The 23,834-nt window shown below is 39.7% G+C and overlaps 1 protein-coding gene across 1 annotated transcript in view; it reads right to left on the bottom strand.

Moving 5' to 3' along the window:
* Positions 1-1,692: 1,692 nt before the first annotated feature.
* Positions 1,693-23,834, bottom strand: part of KCNK2 (potassium two pore domain channel subfamily K member 2) — a gene marked incomplete at its 5' end in the record, with an annotated part of 106,394 nt that continues 84,252 nt past the window's right edge. The window contains 2 exons of the mRNA XM_082481467.1: positions 1,693-2,049; positions 16,774-16,913. Coding sequence (XP_082337593.1) covers positions 1,732-2,049; positions 16,774-16,913 — 458 coding nt within the window. The 3' untranslated portion in view covers positions 1,693-1,731. The remainder of the gene's footprint in view (positions 2,050-16,773; positions 16,914-23,834) is intronic.

The raw sequence follows: 23,834 nt of genomic DNA on the forward strand, positions 1-23,834 counted from the left end.
TTTAAAAGCGTACTCTCTGTAAATGTTAATTGACTGATATTTACACTGGATCGACTGAATTTACATATTAACTTATATTTATTAGAAAACAAGCTAAGCATCCAAAAAACATTAACATTCATATCTTGCATGTTATCTAATGGTCAGAGATGCTGTAAGATTTGCCACTTGAATCATGCCCAATCAGCAAAGTCCCGTTCTTTTTTAATTTACACAGAGCCTAAATGATTCTTTAAGGCCTGTTCTACTCATTTTATGTACAGCCAGGTTACAATAGACTAACATAAGAAAAAAAAAAATGCAAAATTATCCATTCCATCCTGCATTTCTTCTGAATCTCATGTACATCTATAAGCAAAACAAGAGATACAAAATTAAAGGTAATGTGTTTTCTTAAAACCAATAAAGAAAACCCATAGTCTGGTTTAGATCTGCTTCTTGTCAGCCTATCCTGTCTGAACAATCATCGGTATTCAGATTGTGCTATTTATCAGCTCTTCTCCATGCCTGCACTCATATTCAGAGCCATCTCTCTTTGAAATGTAGAAAGTCACAGTGATACCAGTTTCAACTGCGTTCCCACGTTAGTCACAGCTCCGGCACAGGCAGCCACTGTACACTGTGACGTTCGGGAAAGCACTCCAGCAGGATTCCTGGGAAAAATATCGTATGGCGTCTGGTGTGACTCGACTTAAAGAGGAAGTTAAGAATCCTCTTCCTAGAGCAAATATCTGGCAGAAGGTTTATGCTTATTAAAAATCGCTGTATTTTCCTGCATTGCTTTCTGGATGTGGTTATTCGAATACAGCAATTAAAAGCCTCTCCTGCCTCTCCTCAAAACGGTAATTTTTATTTGCTCTTGTCATCTACCAAATAATGTAGTGGTAGATAAGCTGCAGATTTTTTTGGTACATCTGACACAGAGGAAAAAAACAACTCTGCTGAACACTGCTTGGAAAAAATAAGACCCGAAGAGGGTCTGCAAATTCTACAAGTCAGTGCGAACAAGTATCAGCTGGACCTGAGTAAAACAAAATGCTTGTGGGGGACATGTTTGCAACTTTTGAAACCGCAGTGCCTTTAAATTTAGAGCTAAGAACATCATTTGATGATTGTTGAGTTTTGGCATTCATTCATGCTGGTTGGTATCTTCACGACAGACACCTTTAAAACACCATCGTTTCGAGGAGAATGAAAGCTCAACTGAAATACACTTCTCATGAGAAAAACCAACCAAACAAAAAAACCATACAGGAACTGCAGAGGTTCTGGTTCTTCAAAAGATAAGGCACTGACAAAAATTTCTTAGGTAAAAGGCTGCATAAGAATTTCTTGCCATTTACAAGTGTGTTGTAGTCCAGAAATGGTCCATTTCTAGGCTCAGTAAGGTAGACCCTGAAATTTTAAGGACTGATCCCTCAAAGCTACATTGTTACCATAAACATGTGTGATTCATTCTTGAGGCCATATGGCACATTAGGAGAAGTGAAAAACAGTCTGGGCAGATAAAGGCAGAAGACGTTGCTTGTTCCAGCATCTTTCGATAACAGAAGTGCCATTCATCTTTGTGTCTTTGAAGAGATGCGATGGTAACTCTGGACTGTAGTTTCTGTGGAACTCATGCACACATATAAAATGCTGTTAGCATTGATCATCGACAGGGTGGAGAAAAAAAGGTAAATGGCCAGTCTACGCCAAGAGCTTCTCAAGGGCTGGGATCCAAAGTCACGGCTACTTAATGTTTTCAATCACAGCTATCTCTTCTGCCGCACAGTGTGGTGTCAAACCATTCATGTAAATGCTGTCTGCCTTTGTTAGAGCTGGCAAGATGTCCTTCTCACTGGTGAGATGGTTGACCGACAGGGTTCTCTTGCAGGGAGTCAGGTCTTGATTGTGGTTGACGGCGAGTTCTGCGGAGAGCTTCCTTTTGATAGAGGTAGCCCGCTGGAACTTGTCGTAGATCTCCACGCTCAGGCGCCTTCGAGTTTCTTTGAACTCTGCGGTGACATTGGCTGTCCACTCCGCAGCATGGGCTCTGAATTCCCCTACCTGCAGCAAAAATGAGATAGAACAGAAGCGTTACGGGGCCGAGGACTTTAGAGACTGTTTAGGCTCAAGAGCCCAGTGAGAGCACAATGAGGCTTCGGGCTTGCAAAGAGCTGCCGCTGCTGCCGGCACAGATTTCTCATGCTGCACATTCGCTCTTTTATTGGTAGCAACTCAACAAGAAGAAGTGTTGCGCTAGTAAGAGTTAACAATGACTCTAAAAACACAATACAAATCTTTTCTGCTGAATTTTCTTTAATTATAGGCAGTCAACAATAGAGGGAAGCTGCGGAGCCCCGACAGCTGCACAGTACCCAGCTGGTCAGGGGCTGCTGAAATCCCAGCAACCCAGGCTGCGTTCTGCATCGTTATGAGGGTGCAGGGTTATTTATGAGCACTTTTACTGTGTCTGGAAGGATCCCTGGGAGACTTGGCAAAGAATCTTCTAAATTTAGACAGAAAAGCTTTTTTTAAAGGAAAACGTCAGCTGCTTGTGTTCTCTCTTTTTCGTGCTCGCTCAAACGTAGCACTAATAGCAGCAGCCGTTTCAGTCATGTCAGCAACACGTCTGCTTACCACCCTGACCCCACCGAAATGACATACTAAAAAGCAGCATGAAGACAACCGCAGAGAGGGACTCCGGGAGCCGTTCCCGATCACACCCAAAGGAGACGCAGCCCACCAGTCACCGCACACAGCCGCTGTACAATTACCAAACAGCTGGAGGAGGGTATTGCCACCGCCAGTCAGGTTGGCTGCAAGGTGCTGGTTTGTACCATCGCCACCATTTCACGAACGCGCATATATCCCCTGCTGCCCGCTCAGTTCCTGTGCTCTAACTCTATACATCCTCATATTGACAGCCCTTATGGCTGCCTGCTCCACTTGCACTAAAACTACCATAATTTTTTTACCCCTTAAGATTCCTTTCCACCATTTCTGTGTTTCAGTACCAGGAAAGCCGGAGCATCCCCCGAGCCCAAGCTCTGAGGGTAGGGCTGAGGAGGGGGAGGAAGGCAGCAGCTAGCCCAGAATCCCAAATTATCCTTATTTTTCCTGAGATACGGCATGAGGTAGACTGAGCAGCTCACCCAGACAGTAGTCTGAGGTGAACGGTGGCCTCGTAATTTATATGTTATTTATATTTTTGCTGTTGTATTTCAACAAAACCACCGTTACAATATTACATAAGTTATACAGGTAATTAAAGGAGACACCTTTTGAGGACGTTATCTCATTATAACTGCAAATTAAATAGATTGTTTCTCTTTAAATCTTTGCTTTGCAGGCAGTTTAATAGTTTGAAAGTATAGCACAGGGAAGATAGACTGCTGATAAAAAGAACTCCAAAGCAAAGCATTTCAGAAGAATTAACGCACTTAAATAAATTAGTCTAATTGGTACTGCTCAGTCCAGAATTTCAATCATTGGCAAGCAAGCTCAGCCGTGGTGAGCACAGAAATAAATAAAAAAAAAAAAAAAACCACAAAACCAAAAAAACCCCCCAACCCTAAAAAAAATGAACACAGAGGAATATGGGGGGTAAGCCATCAGAGAAAAGTGGCCACAGGCTTATTCATGCTTTGCAGTGCAGTGGAAAACAGGAATATAATGAAGGTAAAAAATAATCAGCTCACTCAGGAGTGACAGGGTTTCAGGAAAACTTTCCCCCTCCAGAAACAAGACAAAAAGATCTCTTTACCCAGGGGTCATTTTATTACATTTGTCTCAGCTTCAGTGAATTACACAGATGACTAATGTGGACCCATTATGTGTATTTTCTAAAACAAGGATTATTTTCCGTAATACACAGAGGACTCGCCCAGCTGAATGATTATTAGTATTTAAATTGTGCAATTAGGATCAGACACACTGCACTTCAGATCTGAAAATAATGAAATCTGTAATGCTGAAACATTTCATCCGCTACATTTTTTTTATTTGTAGTAAACAAGTAATAAAAATATGATAAGCAGTATCAGTGCACACCCAGGGCAGGTTTGTCCTTCTCCGAAGCTTTCCTAAAGGCAGGCTGTGCGGGTTCTGGAGCATGCTTCCACCCAGGGAAGCAAAGAGCCAGTATACGGGTTCCTATTTTACCTTACACATTTGTACCCCTCACCAGCTGTGTAAGCATTCACCACACCAGTTATTTTGCTCAGGCACACAACTCTGGCATTGCCTGTGGTCACATCCAAGGGATGTTATCAGACTGGTAGCTTTATGGTGTCTTGGCAACCTACTGGAAGTTACGAGCATCTTGAACTGTCTTCCCAGATGGTTTTTAACCTTCCTTTTACTAGTAGTTTCAGTTCCCACTTCTCTCATGTTTTCCCAGCAAAGAAAAAACAGTTGACCGTGCTTCTGATGAAAGCATGCCTGTGTAACCCCAAGGATAGGCTCGGAATTCCCTCACCAGCCCACCTCACCGCATACTGGTGATGGACCCGTCTTGAACAGGGCAAGCTGCTATATTTCAACTCTTGGGCATCTAAGTTATTCAGGAGAATTTTAAAATTGTAGTTGTTAGGATATCTGATTATTAAATTCCAATTAAATTTCTTTTGGGAAGCATGTTTATGCAGCCAGCTGACAAACATCATTGAATATGTCTTTGGAGATAGTCTCATGTTCCAATTAAGGTGATGTGGAACATGGTGGACTGAATCCTATCTTCCCATAGGCCAGAGCTATGATGTTGCTTGGCACAATTTGAGTTTTATATTAAAATCATAGAAAAATAAATGAAAAATGCAGTGCTATTGCTAGGCAGAATTGAAACGCATTAGTAGTAAAACAGAGGTAATTGGCACAGCATGAAAAACTAGAAGTTCAGTGCTGTGTGAACTATGTGTGCCCCAAATTACTGCTTTCAGCCCCTAGCTGTTGTGTGAACTGAAATGCACTCCAAAATGTTATCTCTTCGGAATAAAACTCTTGATTCCATAGCACTTCCAGACTCAAGCACAAAAGGTCACAGGAAAGGAAACGTGCCGTTTTTAACTGCCAGTGTACATAAGCAACTTGCTCTTATAATTTGATCCCTCCTTTATCCATAGGGACACTTCTGTATATGTTCAGGTTCTTTCTGTCCTTAGGGTATGACATTTTATCATACTGCGTTACAGCTCCTCTTCATCTGGGGGCTGACAGCCACAAAATGTCTTATGCAAAGTGATTGAAATGCCAGTTGCCTATGCTGCTCCAAAAAAAAGAATCTTAACGTACCTACCTACCATAACAATTGTTTGCTTTTCTCCAATTCTCTTCCCTCATTACAGCACACAGCTCTGTAGACTCTGCAGCTGTCATAGTTGGGGGCAATGTGACATGAGGACGAGGCCTCTTAGTCACAGAAATTACTGACAACCAAGTACTTTACATAAGGCTAAATGACACAAAATATTGCAAAAGTAATAGGAAAAACATGTCACAGCGACAGCTCCTGACTCAGCCATACAATAAGCAGCACTAACCTGGTGATGCTGCTCGCTCCCAATCTTTGGGGAATAGAAACGCCACCGGTAATGGAGACGCAGGCCCTAGCCTGGCTCCAGGATTGATTTCCTCCACATCAAAATCCAAATTAGACTGCAAGGTATTAGACATATTTTGCAAGGAGCATCAACTCTAACATATTAACATTGGACTTTGAACACAAACATCTAGTATCTTTATTAGGTATTTATGAAGCAATACCCGACTGCCTTATGAATCCAGGGAAGACAGGTCTCAATGACAAGTTCTCAAGAAATATGGTAATGGTATACACAACAAACATTCCACCCAGCACACCTCACCACAAAAAAAATAGATACTTTTCTATCAAACAGCCAATTCCTTGCCCAGCACAGGCTGCGTGGCCTCCAGCTGCCACTGCAGGTAGGCCTGGATATCCACCTGCAGTGGAAATGTCACATTTAGTCTCTTAGGATGTAATGAAGATTAGCCTCTGAACAATTTTGAAGCATCTATACTTATTCCTATTAAAGTCACTTCTGATTTTTGGGGGAGTTTGTCGTTCGTTTTCAACTACACATCTAAAAAATACTGCATGAACTTCCTGAATGACCAAACGGTTCCAGGTTGTGCACATACGTTATCACCAATATCATTTAAAGACAGACGTACTGAATTTGACAGAACTAGGAAAAAATGTGGACATTAAGCAACCATTCCTTTACCTATTCCTGCCAGAACTCATCTAAATTAATGAAGACCTAAAACTGGCTCTCAGTCAGTATCAGTGGCAAGACCAAAACTCTCTATTCATTTTCATCACCACTGTGTTTTAGCTTTCTCACTGTCTAGCTGAGCTCCGGGCTTGGGTAGAGGCCAACAGCATACCCCAGAATGTAAGTATGTCCAAAGGGATGCTACTGCTAAAAAGAACCCAGCATTCGAAGATACTGAAGCACCTGCTTCACTCTTCAGTACGTTTACTCTAACTCCTTATACTTGTCAGGAGTTTGGAGATCTTTCTGGACGCTCCGCTCACAACAGATATCCAAATAATTATACAAACAAAACTGCCCACCGTGCAGAAAGACCACTCGTCCTATTAAGAGTGGTCTGGACAGCACAAGCCATGTAGCCATAACCATTACGTGAGTAATCTGTACTTTGAATTAAGCCACATCTGTGGTCTAACAGAAAAAAAAAAACAAACAAACAAACAACAAAACAACCCTTATTAAAGACATCCTTAAATAGACCAGAAAGAATACAGACTTGTCTAACTTAATGTTGCCTTACTTTTTCTCCTCTGTCTCAGGGAGGTTCTTGAAAAATCCCAATGTTACAGTATAACCAGTTGATCTACTTCTACTTACAGAGTGGGAAGAGAGATATCCTGCTTGTATGGGGCTCAGATATACAGCATGAAAGTTATGATATACTGGGGAGGAGCTAAACCACTAAGTACAAATAAGAAAAAAATTAACATTATATATGCTAAGCAAGAAAATTAAAATATTATTTCTAAATAATGTGTGTAGCCTTTTCTTTCATAGCTGTACTTTATGTTGTTTCCTTTGGCATACAGGGCTCATACATTTTACAGTGGCCATGTTAGTTCAAGCCAAAAAAAAGGAATTAAAAAGCAAGTAGATGAGCTGCAGATATCCATCTCACTGCATTTTTGCATTTTTTGGGGGGGGGGGGGGGGCCGGGAGGGGGGGAAGTGGCCTTCCTTACAGATATTCTTAACACTCTAGATGTTCCTCAGTATATAATTTTTAACATTTATCCCCAATGCATTCTCCAAAGTTTCGCAGCTTCATTTTTCCTCTCCAATGTACTTTTTCTGTTACTTAAAAATAACACATCCAATTAACCTCTCCATGATATGCTACTCAGAGACAAAACTAGAAAGAGCATGTACCTGTCACGTTATCCAGGCAGCAGAGTAGAGTACATAACATTTTGTCTTAGCTTTCAAGAAACTCATCCAGCGTTCGCAGAAATTGTTCTCAAAATCTTACTTAAAAAAACAAAATTTTAAAAAAATGTAGGTACGGAGAGGGTTGATGGGTTTAACAATGCAGCTGCTGGGTGGGTTGATTCCCTGCGTGGGTAGGTGGATTTGTCTATCTGCTGTCTCACTTTCCTACAGTTCTGGGCAAGCATACACCACCTCTTCCCACCTGAGCTACTCCTGCTGGCCGCAAATTTATGTTCACTCCATCAGCTGTCTATAGGCTACAGAAGACTGGAGTGTAGAAGAGAAAAAGACAACTTTCACAGACGTTTTTATTGAAGCCTGTGCATTTCCTGTACCTTAAGGGAATCTCATTTATAGTCCAACTAAATAGTCCAACTAAATAAATTCCCATCTCAATTATCTGGCTTTTAGTACTTCCGTAATTATAGTGTTGTTAGTATTAAGTACCCAAACCCCATTGTGCTGTAATCGGTGGACAGGTATTTAGAGTTTACCTGTAAAGACAAGTAGAGCACAGTAACAAAATGCAACACAGAAATACCACAGGCACTGCTGAGATACCTATGCTGAGCTTTCCCAGGTGTTTAATCACTATCTTCCATTCCTTCATTCTGTCAGGACCTCAGCTCTGTAGCAGAGAACCCTTCTACATCAGGTCTTTAAGCTACCAGACTTTAATTTTATAGTGAATGGCACAAACAAAGCAGTAAGCGATCTCTTTTTTTGGTTCCCCGACTGGTATACATGTCCTTCTGTTTTGCAGGCAAATATTAGAGGGGAAAAGACTCTTTTTTTGTGAAATTGCCATCTTCTGGAGTAACATTTAAATTACATAGACAGTTGTATTTTTGTAGCCATGGTGGTCAGAAGTGTTTTGGGAACAATGCTCTCCCACTGGAAAATGTATTATTCAGTCCTGTAATAAGTAATGTTTGTGAGTTCATTCTGGTGAGCAATGATTGGTTGGTTTCACCCACATAACTTCCATGAGCACATCTGATGCCTTGGATGAAATAAACCACATTCTCCAATGGGAATGCACAGAGCCCATGAATTTTGATTATTTTTTTGTGGAGGAACATCCATGGTGGCAGCTGTGGGAATACGTTTTGTGGAGATGTGACAGATGGCACATGCAGAAACGGCCCTTTTGCTCTATCATGGTCTGATTCAACAAAATAAAAAACAGGTAGCCTACAGAATAATTGAAAACAAAAATCATGTCTACAAAACCAGAACCAGATAGACTAAAAGTCACCACATTTATTTTGTTTTACCTCTTTTTGTTCCAGAAATACGAACGCTCCTATGTTAGGTACCTCCTCAGAACTATTACTGGATATTGCCCGTGAGACACCTTTTTGCATAGAGCTGCATGTGAGTGTGTCTCAATACTGTACACGAGTTATTGGCCTGATTGTCTCAGTCCCTAATGTTCTGCTTTATTAATAACTTCCAAAGATTAAAAAAAGATGCCGACATCTTCCTATCAAAATCAGCGGTTCTATTTAGTTCCCTTATCTACCTCAGAGAGCCATCCAACCGCTCTTTCAGCCTGGTGAGAGTGAATGACATCCACCTGTATTAACCACATGAAACTATTTAGGATTACATAAAGCTCTACCAGCTGAGCCCAAGGTGATTCAGGAGAACAGCACGTATGCTCTGTCTGCACTATACTGCCGATGACTTTGCTGTGGCCAGAAACAGCAAGCATTATAAGAATTAGACTAGAAGCATAATGAAACCCAAGCCACAGGCAGTTGGAAGACTCTCACAACTTTCTCCCACAGGAAAGAGACGACGACTGTTTCATAAACTCCTTGGACTTTTTTAGCTTATAAAGATACGCTAAGGAAAGCGTAAAAAAAGGACCTTGAATTTTGACTTGGTACTCAGTAAGGAATGGCTACTGTAACTATATGGTCAAGTCCCAGCAAAAACTTTCTATCTTAACTTTCTAATGTCAGTATCTGGAGAGATATTTGTGTGAAATATTAAAGCTCCACTTTGTTCAACACTAGCATTACAACTGCACTCATCTCTTCTAAAGGAAAGTATTCCGTAGTTTCTTCAGTCTTTTTTATCCATCACTGCAAAGCAGTCTCCTCACTGTCAACACAACTTCTTGAAGATGCAAGGGTATTCCACTGAACTGGCTTTGTCTGGGCACTTGTCCACAAGACAGCTATCAAATGCGTACACGCTCAGTATTACTAACATGTTTTGGCATCTTTTTCTAACAATCTCCAAGCAGCGTGATTAGCTTAAAAAAAGTAAAGTTTTCAGGAATGTTAATCACGGAGATGTGGGGCTGAACAGATTCCAGATTAAATATCACTCTGTCAATAGAGTTAAATCACAGATATATTTGTCACAGTAACCTAAAGGATCGACTATATCTTGTCTCCAGAAATCAAGATTTCCTAATGTAAACCATGATAATGTACATTCAGGGAATCTTCACGGGTAATTAACTCCGAGAAATGCCACTGCTATAACTGAGCTCTTTAATCAATTTCTCATATTATGAAGTATAAGTCGCTCGGCTCCAGTTTTATTTTTGCAAATTCAATAGCTCTCGCCAGCACGACCTGGTTGCGTGCAGCCCACACTGGAGGCATTTCCATCTCCCCTGAACCGTCCAGTCGGCACGGTGAGGCAAGGGGGAGCCCCGTGGGAGAGCAGGGCCAGGCGTGGGGGCTGGCAGGCGACACACCGACAGTGCCCCCCTGCCCTCAGCAGCCACAGCGTGCCGTGCTGCTCACGGAAGGGCATTCAGGCAGCACGCCTCTTGTAATCGCCATCACACCAGCGTCACTTCGGGACCTGGTACTTAATGCGCAATAACAAAAGAGCCGTCTCTAAAGGGCTTTAATATGCCCAGCTAAGAGGCATGATATAAGTGTAAACGATATAAACCACACCAAAATGATAACAGTCACCTTTGTGTGTGTGTTGAATCTGAAGTTAAGTAGGCATCACATGGCCAAAGTGCACAAAGCTATGAGGAAAGACATCTCAAAAACAGCATCAAAAACCATCAGCAGATCAGTTTTCCCGGAACTCTCAGAACAACATGTTCTTTCATATTCATTACTGCACATAGTACTACAGTAGATTTTAAAAAGAGTGATCGACACAGAAACTCAGTATTACAGACTGTTGCTAGGGCAGGACCGAGAATACCACTAGGATCATTTATAATCTCTTGAGAAGAGAAGATGTCAAATTGCATTCAAAACCAGGGCAGCCATTTCTACTTCCTCCTTACATCAATACCACTCTTCATACATCTACAAGACTCAGATGTCATGGAGGGACTGTACTAATATCTTTCATTTTTGGGGTGGTTTGGGGTTTTTTTGTCCTGTTGCTAGTCAAATTTGACCAGAGACCTATGGCTGTATTTACTGTAGAAAGATTTTATATTTTTCCCCCATCTCACAGGAATTATTAGAAACAATCACCTTTTTGACTGTGGCTATTCTTTCTTAAATACACTTTTCTGTACATCTTGGATGGACTGGGAAAAAAACTCAATGCTAGGCAGACTTCTCTCCACACAGCTATTTTCCCATTTTTGTAGCTCTCTGCATTCTTTCCAAAGTTTAGACTGCAGATCTAGGGACGGGTTTCTGGTAACATACCTTCTAATAACATCTGCAGCAGCGACACCATGTTTCTACAGAAATTCAATGATCCCCTGCTTGCACATTCTAGAATTGTGTCACCCCTACTAATCACTGCCTTGCAAAAGAACTTCACGTGCAATTGCTTTCACACCATGACTGTCTCCCACAAATATTTCTGATTCAGTGCTTTCTAGGATCAGGCTTCCATCAAGTCAGTCTGACCTACCCATTGAACTTGTGGATTCTTAAAACTACTGCATTTGTTTTTTTAATTTTTTGTAAGAAAAGGAGAAGCCCACTGAAAGAACTTCTCCTTCCTCCTCCGTGGTTGCACAACCTCACCTAACAGCCTCCGAGGCCCATGTTTGCCTTGTAGGCCAGTTCAACTTGCAAAACTGGTTCTCACTTGAGTCCACTCATATCTTCATCTTTTCACCAATATAGCCTACATGTAGGGTCCCTCCTTGGGGGATATGAGAGATGGGTTCTCTTTAGGCTTGGGACCTTTCTGCCCGGTGAGCACCTTTAGCCTAAAGCTAGTAAAACGTAAAGACAACAAATACTATAGGGAGAGCGATAATCTCCATGGCATCATCATGACAAGCCTAATTCTGTTTTGACAGACATGAGTGACAGCTCTGCCACCGGTGCCAAGAAGATTAAACTGAATGATGATTCACGCGAGCTGAATTTGTTTAATTTGTTTATAAATATCAAAGATAACAATTGCCTCTTGAAATTCCACAAGAAGTAAGTGTGCTATTTCTCATAACATTTTAGGCTTGGTTTTTAAAGCTAAATCTATAATGTTCAATTCAAAAGAAAGAAACCCAGCATGAAAAATCACTTGTCCAAACTGAGCTGATGTCTAACATGAGTCTGTCACCTGGACTTTTGATATACAATGAAGAGAACAGACTCTTCCAGGATGCAATTCATCTCATACGGTAGATGCCTTAAAAATTCAAATGGATTATGCTAGAAGCGCTCATTTCCTTCCACTAACTATAGAGGTAATGAAGATGACTAGGTCAGATGTTGATATCTGCACACTGGAGATGAATCCTATCTTCCTTGACTTGAATAGAGTCTGGACTGGAGCTTAACAAAGAGAATATCGCGAGGCCAAGGGACACAAGCACTTAATTTTAAAAACAGGAATTGGAAATTTACAGCCCAAATGACTAAGATTCTTGATTGGGTAGGCATTTTTGCTGGAACCACTGAAATTCAGAAGCTGCAGCACACTGAAGTAAAAGAAAAATACGACAGGGAAAGAATCCTGTTGAAATTTTACCTTTCAAAGAAACTAAAATCAGACTTTAAAAGTGCTCTGAGTAATCAAGAGTACAGAGAATAATGAAGAGGAAGGAGTTTAAGGCAAGCTAGTACAGCTGAAGCTGAACTTCAGAGACAGATCGCCTACTTAAGATTACAGCGCACAGCATGTTCCAGTGACTTTCTGACACTTCATCTATCTTACTGTATGAACTGCTTCCAGTAGCAGATCTATCCTTCTAAAACTCCCACTTCTGTCTCTACTTGTCTTTCACTTCCCTCCCCATTTGATGCATTCAAAACTCTCAAGAGTATTTCAGGAGACAAAAGCCACCTGAGCAACTGACAGACATTCTGGTTATCTGGATTTTAATATCGAAATACAGCATTATTGTGGATCAGTGCATATCTGATCAGGCTTTTTTTTTGTCTTGGTCCCACCTGCATATGGCAAACTTTCCTGGTAGTATCCTGAAAAAAAATAGATGGTTTGTTGAATCGGTGAAATGCAGTATTACCGCAAAGTCTTAGGTAAACTGCTTTTAAGAACACTGCAACTGCATTAAGAAAAATGTGAACAGGACTATAGATATTATGTGATGCTCATTATCAGCATGCCCACTGCCTGGAGGTTTCCTTTCACAATATACACCCTAAATATGCTATGATAAACTATTTTTTACTTTAGACTACAGGGAAAGGCAAAAAGGAGATTATTACGGCTGCCTATCAAAACAGATCTCACATACCTCGGCTGATAGATTGGTTGTTGAGGGGAAGTAAAGAGAGGGGTTTTTCCAACACTTGCAACCTCTCTGTCTTATCTGACTTTTAACTCTGGTACAATTCCCCAGACTTGGCTACTATCAGCCCTCACTCTTAGACCGCTGAAGCCAACACAACCGATCACTATTGAATGATCTGCTCCTTTCTGTATCTAAAACATGGTAGGCTACTACTATTTTTTTAATGAAAGGTATGACACAAATCCTACACAAAATCTTGTTGACTGGCAGGTGTTGATACCCGTAGTGAGTAAGTTTTGTGAAGGAAGATTTTCAGCATCTTATATTTCCTAGGACATATTAAACTGTTTCACTTTTCAGAGTGCATTAATTACGGTCTTATAGATTTTATTATAGCCTCTGTCTCTCACTAGATTTCAGTACACAAATATTGTTTCTAATTTCAAAGACTACCTTTAGGTATAACGAGCTATCTCCCCAAGGACCAGCAGAATGCTTCCTTAAAAGACAGCTAAAAAACATACTTGGAACTAGGATTTTCCGTTGCCCCCATTTCTACTATTTGAACTCCAGATAGGTTCTTCCGCTATAATCTACATCCATAGCAGCTGGAACAGACCATCGTAAATTTAGGTTTAACTGAAAAAGCAGACAATACAAGAAATTCAGAGTGTCCTCTGGCTTCTGCTGGCATAGAGACTTGATGACTAAATTTCCACTAGACTTCTCCACTCAAATTTTCCTGGGCAGATAGTAAGGATGAGCTAAGAGCAGCAGGTTTTAATCATAAAATGCAACCTGTAAAGTGAACATTTGTACAACACTTCTGTTCAAACACAGCCAATCTTATAACAAAATGCAATACATTATATAACTTTCTTCCTACAAACTATCATTAGGACAGAATACAGAAATAATTTTTCGTATTTTGTAGCTAGCACACAGCTTGTGCTATGCCATAATTCAGTTCTCAAACTGGTCTCTGTCATTTTTAAAACTGTAGCACTTTTAAACTCCTAGAACATTTTCTTTCTCCTATGAATTCTCACATGCCTGAGCAATGGGTTAAGAAGGGAGGGGGGAGACTTCTGAACATCAGAGATATGATTAATTGAACGAATGTTACCAATTATGTTATGTCTATCTTTAATCTAACCTAACACACGAGACACTTGTATACTGCAAAATCCTGAATACCTGCATCAGCCAAAAGAATTTGGATATATCTGAAGAATGAGGTTTTCCTTTCTGTAGACAAAATGAATATGCTTGTTTAGGCTACAAAGGTGAGAAAGAATGGAAAGATGTAATAGGGCATACATTCCTGGTGCCTGAGAAAGAGTTTGGCATAGCACTGTGCTCCATAACTTGGGAAATGGAGTTTAATTGATAAAAATAGGAATATATTTAATGTGGCAAAGGAATTCATGAGTTTGTTCATGTTTCTTTAAATCTTTTCCAAAGTTAGTCTACATTGAAATAGCTTCAGTATAAAGTAACAACAAGATATAAAATTCAAATATTTTAATGTATATTATCATCGTTATAATAATACAGATGAGACAGTCTAAACAAGATAAACCCCTCAGCGTGCTACGTAAAATTATATAGTCAGGACAGCATCTTATCCAGGGATCTTACTGTCTGGACAAGAGACAAGAGTATAAGAAAAGGGGAGATTAAACACCAGTGTGAAGAACTAAACTGTGTCACCGGTGCCTGAGGAAACGCAGCAAACCAGGCCTGAACAAGGTATTTTTGCACAATTCCGAGTCATAGTGCCTCGGTTGTATCACATTTTTTCAGGAATCCAGAAACAAACAGCCCAGGGAAACTAGATGCAGTTTAGGAAACGCCCCAAGTTGAGAACAGTTAGGAGAATGCACAGGGGAAACACCACATGTGCTCACCCAGCTCTTATTTCTTCCTAGTGCAGAGGAAAAAACGGGCTAGAACGACCTAATTCTGAAGCTCAAAATAATGAAGAATAACCACGCAGGTTAATGGCATCTGAAGTGACCCATTGGTTTCCCTGCAGCCAGTGTAAAACATGCAGGTCGGACGTTAAAGACACCCTCAGTGCTCTTCCAGAAAACAGAATTGTGCAAACTGTTGAACTTGCAAACGGGGACACTTGGCGATACCTGCTGCTCCGTATCTGTGAAGGACACTAGTGAAGGTCATCGCATCAGGGAAGTTATAAACATCCTTTCAAATTTACAGCGCAGGGGAAAACATGATACTCTTTAAATGAACCTGATCAAATAAATACTGTTCCCTGCTTCCAAGCTAAGTGTTTATGAAATGCCTGGTAAAAGCGTACTTACGACGGACCTGCCCCAATGCTGTCTCTAACTATAAAGAGCTGTGAGCACAGCACAGCAATGACAAAAGGGCTGCCCACCCCACGTGCATCACAAAGCGGCCTTCGTCCTGCCCAAGCGCCCAGCTCACATCCTCCTGCCCGCTGTCACCATCCCTGCCGCCCTCTGGTCAGAAAGCGACAGGGACCCTGAGGGTCTGGCATGAGTGAAGGTATGGAGGGGAAAGCTACCCTTTACAGGGAGGTCTTTGGGAACTCAAGGATTGCCAGGATTACATCTAGGCATCGATGCCATGCCCTACAGCTAGGAAAACAATTTAAAACAATGTAAGTAGTAGGCCACTGCACAATAACCAACGTATTCATTCCATCAAAAAGAAATTAGAGTTTTAATATTTGAGTAATACAAATGAACTGATGCGTGCAGAGGGACTGAAGTTAAATTAGAGGGAAATAATATGTTGCTTAAACCAACATTATTTATTTCTCAGACTTCTAGTAAATCCCGAGCTGTGCTAGCTGCAATCAAAGGAAATTTTGTTTATCCTCTAACATTTTCAAAATGAGGCCATTTTCCTAAATGACAAAATTTAAAGTAAAATATTGTAGCATCATTGGAATTATAAACACATTTACAAGTAAAAATATATTTGAACTGAAAGCAATGCACCTGACTACAGATAACTACACATGCCACTGAAAATATTATGGTAAAATACACCCAGGCATATTTAAATAATTCATTCCAATACCCTGCATGATGTGAAACATTTATTCTCTTACCACTATAAAATGATCAAAGGTACCTTGAATATAACTATTTAGAGATTTGGGGTTGTTTGGTTTTTTTGTTTTGTTTTGTTTTAGGTTTGTGTTTTGTTTGGGGGGATTTTTTGGTTGGTTGGGGTTTTTTTGGTTTTGTTTTTTTTTGTTGTTGTTTGTTTGTTTGTTTTGGTTTGTTTTGTTTTGGTTTGGTTTTTTTACATACCTGAATCCCATATAGAAACAATCAAAGCAGAATGACTTTTGCCTCAAAAATTAAGGACTACTGCCTAGAATAATCGGTTTAGAGATTTTTGTCCTGTAAGTCAGGTGCAATTGTGCATTTACAGTTAATTTAATAATACATTTAATCTAATTTTATATGTTTGCCTAGGCTGCTACAAAGTTTGCTGCAGTTTGAGCTACAGCATATACTTCATACATGAACAGCTTTGCCCTAAAAGCAAAAGCATCTATAAGCTCATTTGACTCCAAAGTTTTTAAAAAGTAGCATTTCTTCCCCTTTCAAAATGTTCTTACCTCTTCCTTTGTCTTTTTTGATATGACTCTTAGCCAGTCTCCAATCATGCTGAGGACAGCTGCAAAGTAAGCAAGCCCAACAAGGATCCAAAACCACACCACTGGCTTATAAAAATCTAGGTACTCAATATCTGATCCCCCTGAAAAACAATAGAGTTAAAATTAAAGCAGACTTAATAGTTAGAGGTGCAAAACTGTTTTTAAATTAATTCTCTTCCTAACAGAAACCAGTTATATTTCTTAAAACTTCTTCTATTTTTTCACCCATGCAAAAATTCATAGCAAAACATTTTATTGAATTTGAATAAACAATGTTCTAAATTCATACACTCTTGAAAACACAGGTCAGAGTATGCAAATTTTAGACAATTATTGCTAATCATTCATAATAATTAAAAAATGAACCCAGACGAACTGATTCAACTTCTGATATATCATTATTTAAGACAGAGGTCATTGAGGACAGCTTGCACAAAAAGCCTTCCCAACTTGCTGCACATAACAATGCCGTACCAAATTTTAGGTATTGCTCTGGAATACATAATGTGTTCATATCCTGAGAAATCTGATTCTGCAACGACTTTGAAACACATCTCAATACTTACATGAATCCTTTAGCCCTAGTAAAGTAGAATAGCACCAGCACTAACAAGTGTCCCTGTTGGGTAGGCAAACACTCTCATCTCCATTTTGCAGAGGAGGGTGCAGGGATTTGAGCTGGACTGATCATACCCCCCAAAAAAAGGTGGATAAACCAGATGTCAGCTGAAGGCAGCTTTTTTGAATCCCATTGCCATAAGCACCAGTTGCTTTCTTCCTTCCAGTGTTAAAGTAAAAAAGGATGAATTTCAGAGATGTCCGTAATGGAGCTTTCAGGTACAATACAGCTATAGAGAACAGATGCTTTATTTTCACACAAAGTTATGCTCATCCAGAGCTCTTCACAACACAATACAACTCACATTTCACATCTTGCAGTACAATAAAACAGAAGCCTTAAACTCGCAATTCAGCCGTGTTATGACAAATAAAACCAGGCTCCCAGTCTGGGTTGCTGCAAGTAGAAGTTTGCTGAGTGTATCTGCCCACAGCTGAAGAGACTCTACAGTAAAACCTTTTCAGGCACATTAAAGTATTCTGTGCTGGAACATAATAAGTTGCTTTATGTATCTGCATCCTGTAGTGAAATAGTCAAAGGAAAATTGGCCCCAAAATGTCAAGCACCTTGTTACAGTAACAAGATTAACTCTCACAGAGAGTAATGTTTTTCTCCTAGCTGTTATTATCTAATCATGACAGGGATTACATGCAAATAACAAAGAATTTTACTAACAGTTATCTTTGTATAGAAGCCCTCATAGAAAGAAATTTTGGTTCTCTCATGTCAATAAGCCTTTTCATCAGTAAAATCTGTTGAGCTGTAGTGGTTTACTCAACTACCCAAGAGATGAATCCACGTTGCAAAAATGGATATACTTTGACACCTACACAGTCACACATAAGGTAGAAGACAAGTCTCTGTGTGGAACAGAAGACAGCCAACCATCAAAGGGTTGAGTTTGTCACAGCCCAAGACAACAAAATATCAGAAATGAAGAGATTTGTTAACATCATCCAGGTCATGTCAATCCAGTGAAACAGGTTGGGATGATTCACCCAAGATTTGTCGTCATTCAAAAAACGGTGGATTACCACCATCCCTTTGCTCTCTCAGGAGCTAGTAATGAACCATGCTCGGTGCTTCACCTTCTTCTCCGGCTGTTCAAGAAAGCACCATATAAAGCACCCACTCAGCTGGTTTTAATTTTTGGTGTGTTCAGTTTATAAACTGCAACTGGAACCTAACTCAGCCAGTCTACAGGGAGCATTTCCTTCACAGTTTATTCCTAATTTGTTTACAGCAAGGTTAATTACTAGGGCAGGAGTTAGGACACATGCATATTCAATCAAGAGTTTTCTTTACTGTCTGGCCAGGAGATGGCTCCATCTAGCCATGCCCAAAGGAGTTCAGCTTTCCTAAAGTTAGAAAGGGGCAGTTAACAACCCTCTAGGAAAAGGCTTAACAGCTAAAATCTTTATTGGCTGTTGACTTTCTGAATTTCAAGAACTCCTCGGGTGAGGTCTCAATTTAATGGAACACCAGGGAGATAGAGACATACCGAAGGATGTTTGTCCTGAGGTAACTGCCGTCTCCTGCCATGCTTAAACATCGCAGTGCTATAATGCAGTTACCTGGGAATGTCATTAAATAGGATTTCACTGATAGGAAAATATGATCAAAAGTCAACTGTACTGAATTTAAAGTAAATGGAATTCATTAACTACTGATTTACAATTCACATAAATGGGTATTAATGTATTTGGATATGAGTACGTATAGGTAAATGTATTTGTACTGAAGTATATGAGATAATTCATCTAATGGTTTTACTGGTAACATTGTTAAAAGCGTATCAACATGATACATTTGTATGGATTTTTCATAGCATATTTTTTACTTAATAATGCTGTCATCTTTCTTTTGCAAAGCACATTATTTTATATAGCCCTTCAGGAAGCACAATGCTGAAAAGGTAGATGCTGAATTTTGTTGTTTGTTTGGCAAACCCCATTCTGTAGGTCAAGGGACAAAATTTTTTTCCAACTTTGTTTGGCCTCTACATGAAATAAGTTACAACCATAATAAAGAAGAAATATATATTCCAACTGCAGCGTGCTTAGTCTTTAACTAGAAGTCTCATTGCCATTATCTTTACCAAGAGCAGCCACAGCTTATTGCCAAGATGTTTTGTAGCAAAGATTTGATCCAAAGTCCCTTAAAATCTATGATAAATCAAGGAGTTTGTCCATCCATCTTCATCACAGGCTGTTGTATTGCCACTGCCACCATTCTTACATCTGCCATACAACTTTTAAATTATTTGGGATTTTCAACAGTTTGGAAGGCATAGGTTGTTTTATGGCCCAAACGCATTCTTACTGAGGTGAAAAGCTCGGTGTTTTAGTGAAGGATGGCACTAGAGAGGATTTCAGGGGTGCACTAGGACAAATTCTGATTCTCAGGTTTTCGAATATAGAATCATAGAACGGTTTAGGTTGGAAGGGACCTTGAAGATCATCGAGTTCCAACCCCTCTGCCATAGGCAGGGAAAACATATGTATTTTTAATGTATTCATTTACATAAAACAAGTAAATAATTTTCTTTTTGTTGCCACTCTTCTCCCCATTCTGTCTACAGCTAACTGACTCAAAAAAGAAGCATGTAATTATTTCTGTAAAGTTGTCTGGTTTTGCTTGCCTTTTTGCTTCAAAACTAAAAGCAGAGAATAGAAAGTGCTACTGCCATTGAGTATCTTAATTCCACACCAGCACAACTGCTGGGTTATTCAGAGGTTGGTCCTTCAAACCAAGAAATGTATTATTTTTTATCAGCAGTACAAATTATTCTGGGTATAGAACTGTGATTAAATCCAAACACAGTGTTAATTGCAGAAGAACGAGTAGCTGGTCCATCATCCCCGTTGTGACAAACCTGCCCGAGAGGCTTAATCCAGAAAGGTCTTTTGTCCCACTCCAAAGAAGTATGGAGGTTCAGCCCTGCAACTTGAAAGGAATTACCTCCGAGGACTGCAAAAAGGGATGGAGAAAGGCTGCCTTATGCGGAGACACAGAAAAGCAGCATGCTTGGGACAAGATAACATTGCGCTGTCTGCGAGAGAGAATGTAAGTAGGCCATCCGAGTTACTTGATGCCACTCAGTGGAAAATGGAGAGCTACTTCAGGATACAAAGCACAGCTATAAAACACTCCTTATGTGCTGTCCTATACAGAAACCAAGCAAGACACAGCACGCTGACTTGAGCTTAAAGCAGGCTGCATGGGTCACACCAGACAGCCTCTATTACGGACCTGAAGTCCTGAGGGGGCAAAGAGCACCTCCAAGTGCCAAAAAAAGACACAAAGCCTGCGGGAGAGCGCACAGCTCTCACGGGATGCTCGACACACGCCTCTTGCTCAGCATGACAGCAATTTCTTCCTGTAGAGCCCTTTCTGCCAGGTAAGTAATATCACATAGCGAGAGCGGATCAACTGGGCTGCTACAACCACCAGGTGAAGTGTTCCAGTTTGGTGACATTAAATGAGACTAAAATATCTCAGCACTCTACAAACTGGGTCTCGGGCCAAGCAATACGGTGCAGACCCAGATATCTGTATTACAGTGGAAATACACCGAATTAAATTACAGACCGAAAGAGTAAAGAAGCAATAAGCTAAAAATCAGAGCTCAAACAAGGGAAAACAACAACAACAAAATAGTTAGAATACATTTTTAAAGTGAGACTTGCAAAATTCTGTAATCTGTTGAAATGGACTGATTGCAGTGCAACCTTGTACCATCGTACCATCATTATGCCCCACTGTGAAACAGACTACTGATGTGGTATATTTATATATCTGACCTCTACTTAGTTCAGTCAAGTTTTGGATATCTATCATCTCATCTACTTTTGATTTGAAACATGTTCCATTAACTCCCTTAGAAATATTTGGCTATACCTTCCCATCTGCACTGCAGTTAAAGGATTTATCTGCACATATGAACTATATATTGTCATGTTATACATATATAGATGTACCTCAGTGCTAACTTTAGTACCCAGTAATATCTTTCATTATACTAAAAAAATGACACATTTGACATGAAAAGATCTTTCTTTTCTCTTTCACAAAATATACATAATACTGGCTGGATTTCCTTCTGTCACATTAAAGTCATCGGATTCTCTTGAAAACAAGAAAAGGGATGTTTGACTCCTGATGTTCATAAGACAGTGCAGGCTGTAGTACAGTTTCTTACTTCCTTTTTTGTGAAAAGCTACAACAATAAACTTTCTTCAATTACAAAAAATTACTTATTTCCCCTGCAAAAATAAAATTAAAAAAAAAAAATCAACCTCTCCAAAAATTGGAAAAAATCAAAGCATGTCATAAGATACAGAAACATTAAGTTTGTGTTTTGGAATACTGTTCATACATTCTCTTGAACATGCAGTACAAGGGCTCTTCATCTTTTGCCTCCTTGCACGCACCTTGAGTCATCAGTCTTACATTTGCCTTAAGGCTTCTCTTGCTGGTGGAAACTGTAGCTGAAACTTCCATAGGCTCCAAATTGTACTCAGAATCTAGGTTGCTAAAGGGGATGTTTCGGCATTTTAGTTTCTGGGAACAGAGTACTTGGACTCCAATATAAATGAGAAGAAACTTGTAGAAAAATTCTGGATAACTCTACAAGAATTTCTAATATGACAACCTGCACTACAGACTTTAACATCATTACATTCCTGAATCCCAAGTTCTTCTTTCGGCTCCCTTTTGGTACAGCTATTCACAAACACTCTCTCCTTTACCTCCTAAAAGCTCTTCAGGGCTTCTCTTCAACTCCTACCTGCAGTGGTGCCAGAAAGCAGCAAGTTCCATGTTAGTGAAAAGTGACAGACATTGTAAGAAATGTTTCTTTTAATCCCAATACACATATTATCACAACCGTGACATTTGTATGTAGAGCTTGCAAACTTATTTTTTTTCCTCTGGGATGACTGTTCCCAGAAAAAAATTACCAGAATATTTGGAAGTCTTCAAATATTTAGGAATTTTGGATTTTTGAGGGAACTTGAGCTAAAACTGACACAATCATGAAATATACCATGGACCTTCAATATGCTACAAGACTTGCCAATTTTATTTTTATTGCTAAAAGAGTTCACTCCACTGTAATTACATATTGGAGTATCACTGCCCACCACTCTGCTTTATATTTGACTATAATTCTGAGTGGAAGAAGGTAATTTTCACTCTAAGTATTAAGAAACATGCCTTTCTGACCGGAGGGTGGGGGGTGGGAAATCAGAAAAATGAATAAATTAATGCCAGTGTGAGTGGGTTTTTTTCCAAATGAATTGCCATCCAGGCACTAAGTGGACTGGCGCGTCATTCTGCCTCACATCTCACCGTGACAAACCAGAACCAAGAACATCATGCTCTAAAGTCACAATTCCAGATGCAATACCCATATTCCAACAGCCTCCCCTATGGCTTTATACAGCATTATGTGCCTTAACTCTACATGCTTGTTTCGCCTCTGTTTATGGTGCTCAGCTTTCCTAAACTTCAAAGACGGAGTGTTGTAGATGAAGCCTATCACAAAAATATCAGTGGCCCTTAGTGCCTGTGTGGTAGTTATGACTCACCAAAAAGAAAAACAAGCAAACCAAAAAGTCATAAAGACGACTTAATAATTTGTTACTGTGCAAAAGATTCTGCATACTTCCTCAAAATTCATACGGAAACCTAGCCCTTAAAACAATTTTATCAGCTTTATTAAGAACTTGCAACATGAGTTTTCTTCCAATAGCTTAGTATTTATGCACACTGATGACTGTAAACTTCCATAATGCAAAGCAGAGTCAATGAGTACCTTGCCTATTTTTCAGGATTTTTATTTAACTAGGCAATTACGTATGAGAGCAACAAGAAAACAAATGGATCATTTCGAAAAATCCTTCAAGTCATTTGCCATAAACTATGTTAGTCCACACAAAGATGATAATATTGTCAACTTCATTTCTGACAAAATACAGTCCCGTGGCAAAGCTAACCTCCCAGTTAGGATGGAGATAGTCATCCAACCCTGTTCTCTTGAGCATCATCTGTGCAAGTACAGATCCAACTCCCACACACTGAAACTTTAAGTTAATAACATATTATGGTATAAATACAAGTCTTGTGCATCTTACTCTAAAAGAAAATAGAAAACATTCATGACATTTTTGACATCGTGCATTTACAGTGGAACTTTAAAATAAAAAAATATATATGAAGTGAACCATAAAAAGCCGTAAGTTATAGAACGATGTAATTCAAGGACATTTTGTAGAAAGAGAAAGCATTTCCCAGTAAAATTAAAAAAAAAACCAGACATGATTTGGGAACAAATTATGATATCAAGTGGTCTACAAATAGAAAAATACGTGGAAATTTATAATGAGAGTAATGATGAATG

This window comes from Vanellus vanellus (assembly GCF_965231255.1).
Source record: "Vanellus vanellus genome assembly, chromosome: 3".
Classification (NCBI taxonomy): domain Eukaryota; kingdom Metazoa; phylum Chordata; class Aves; order Charadriiformes; family Charadriidae; genus Vanellus; species Vanellus vanellus.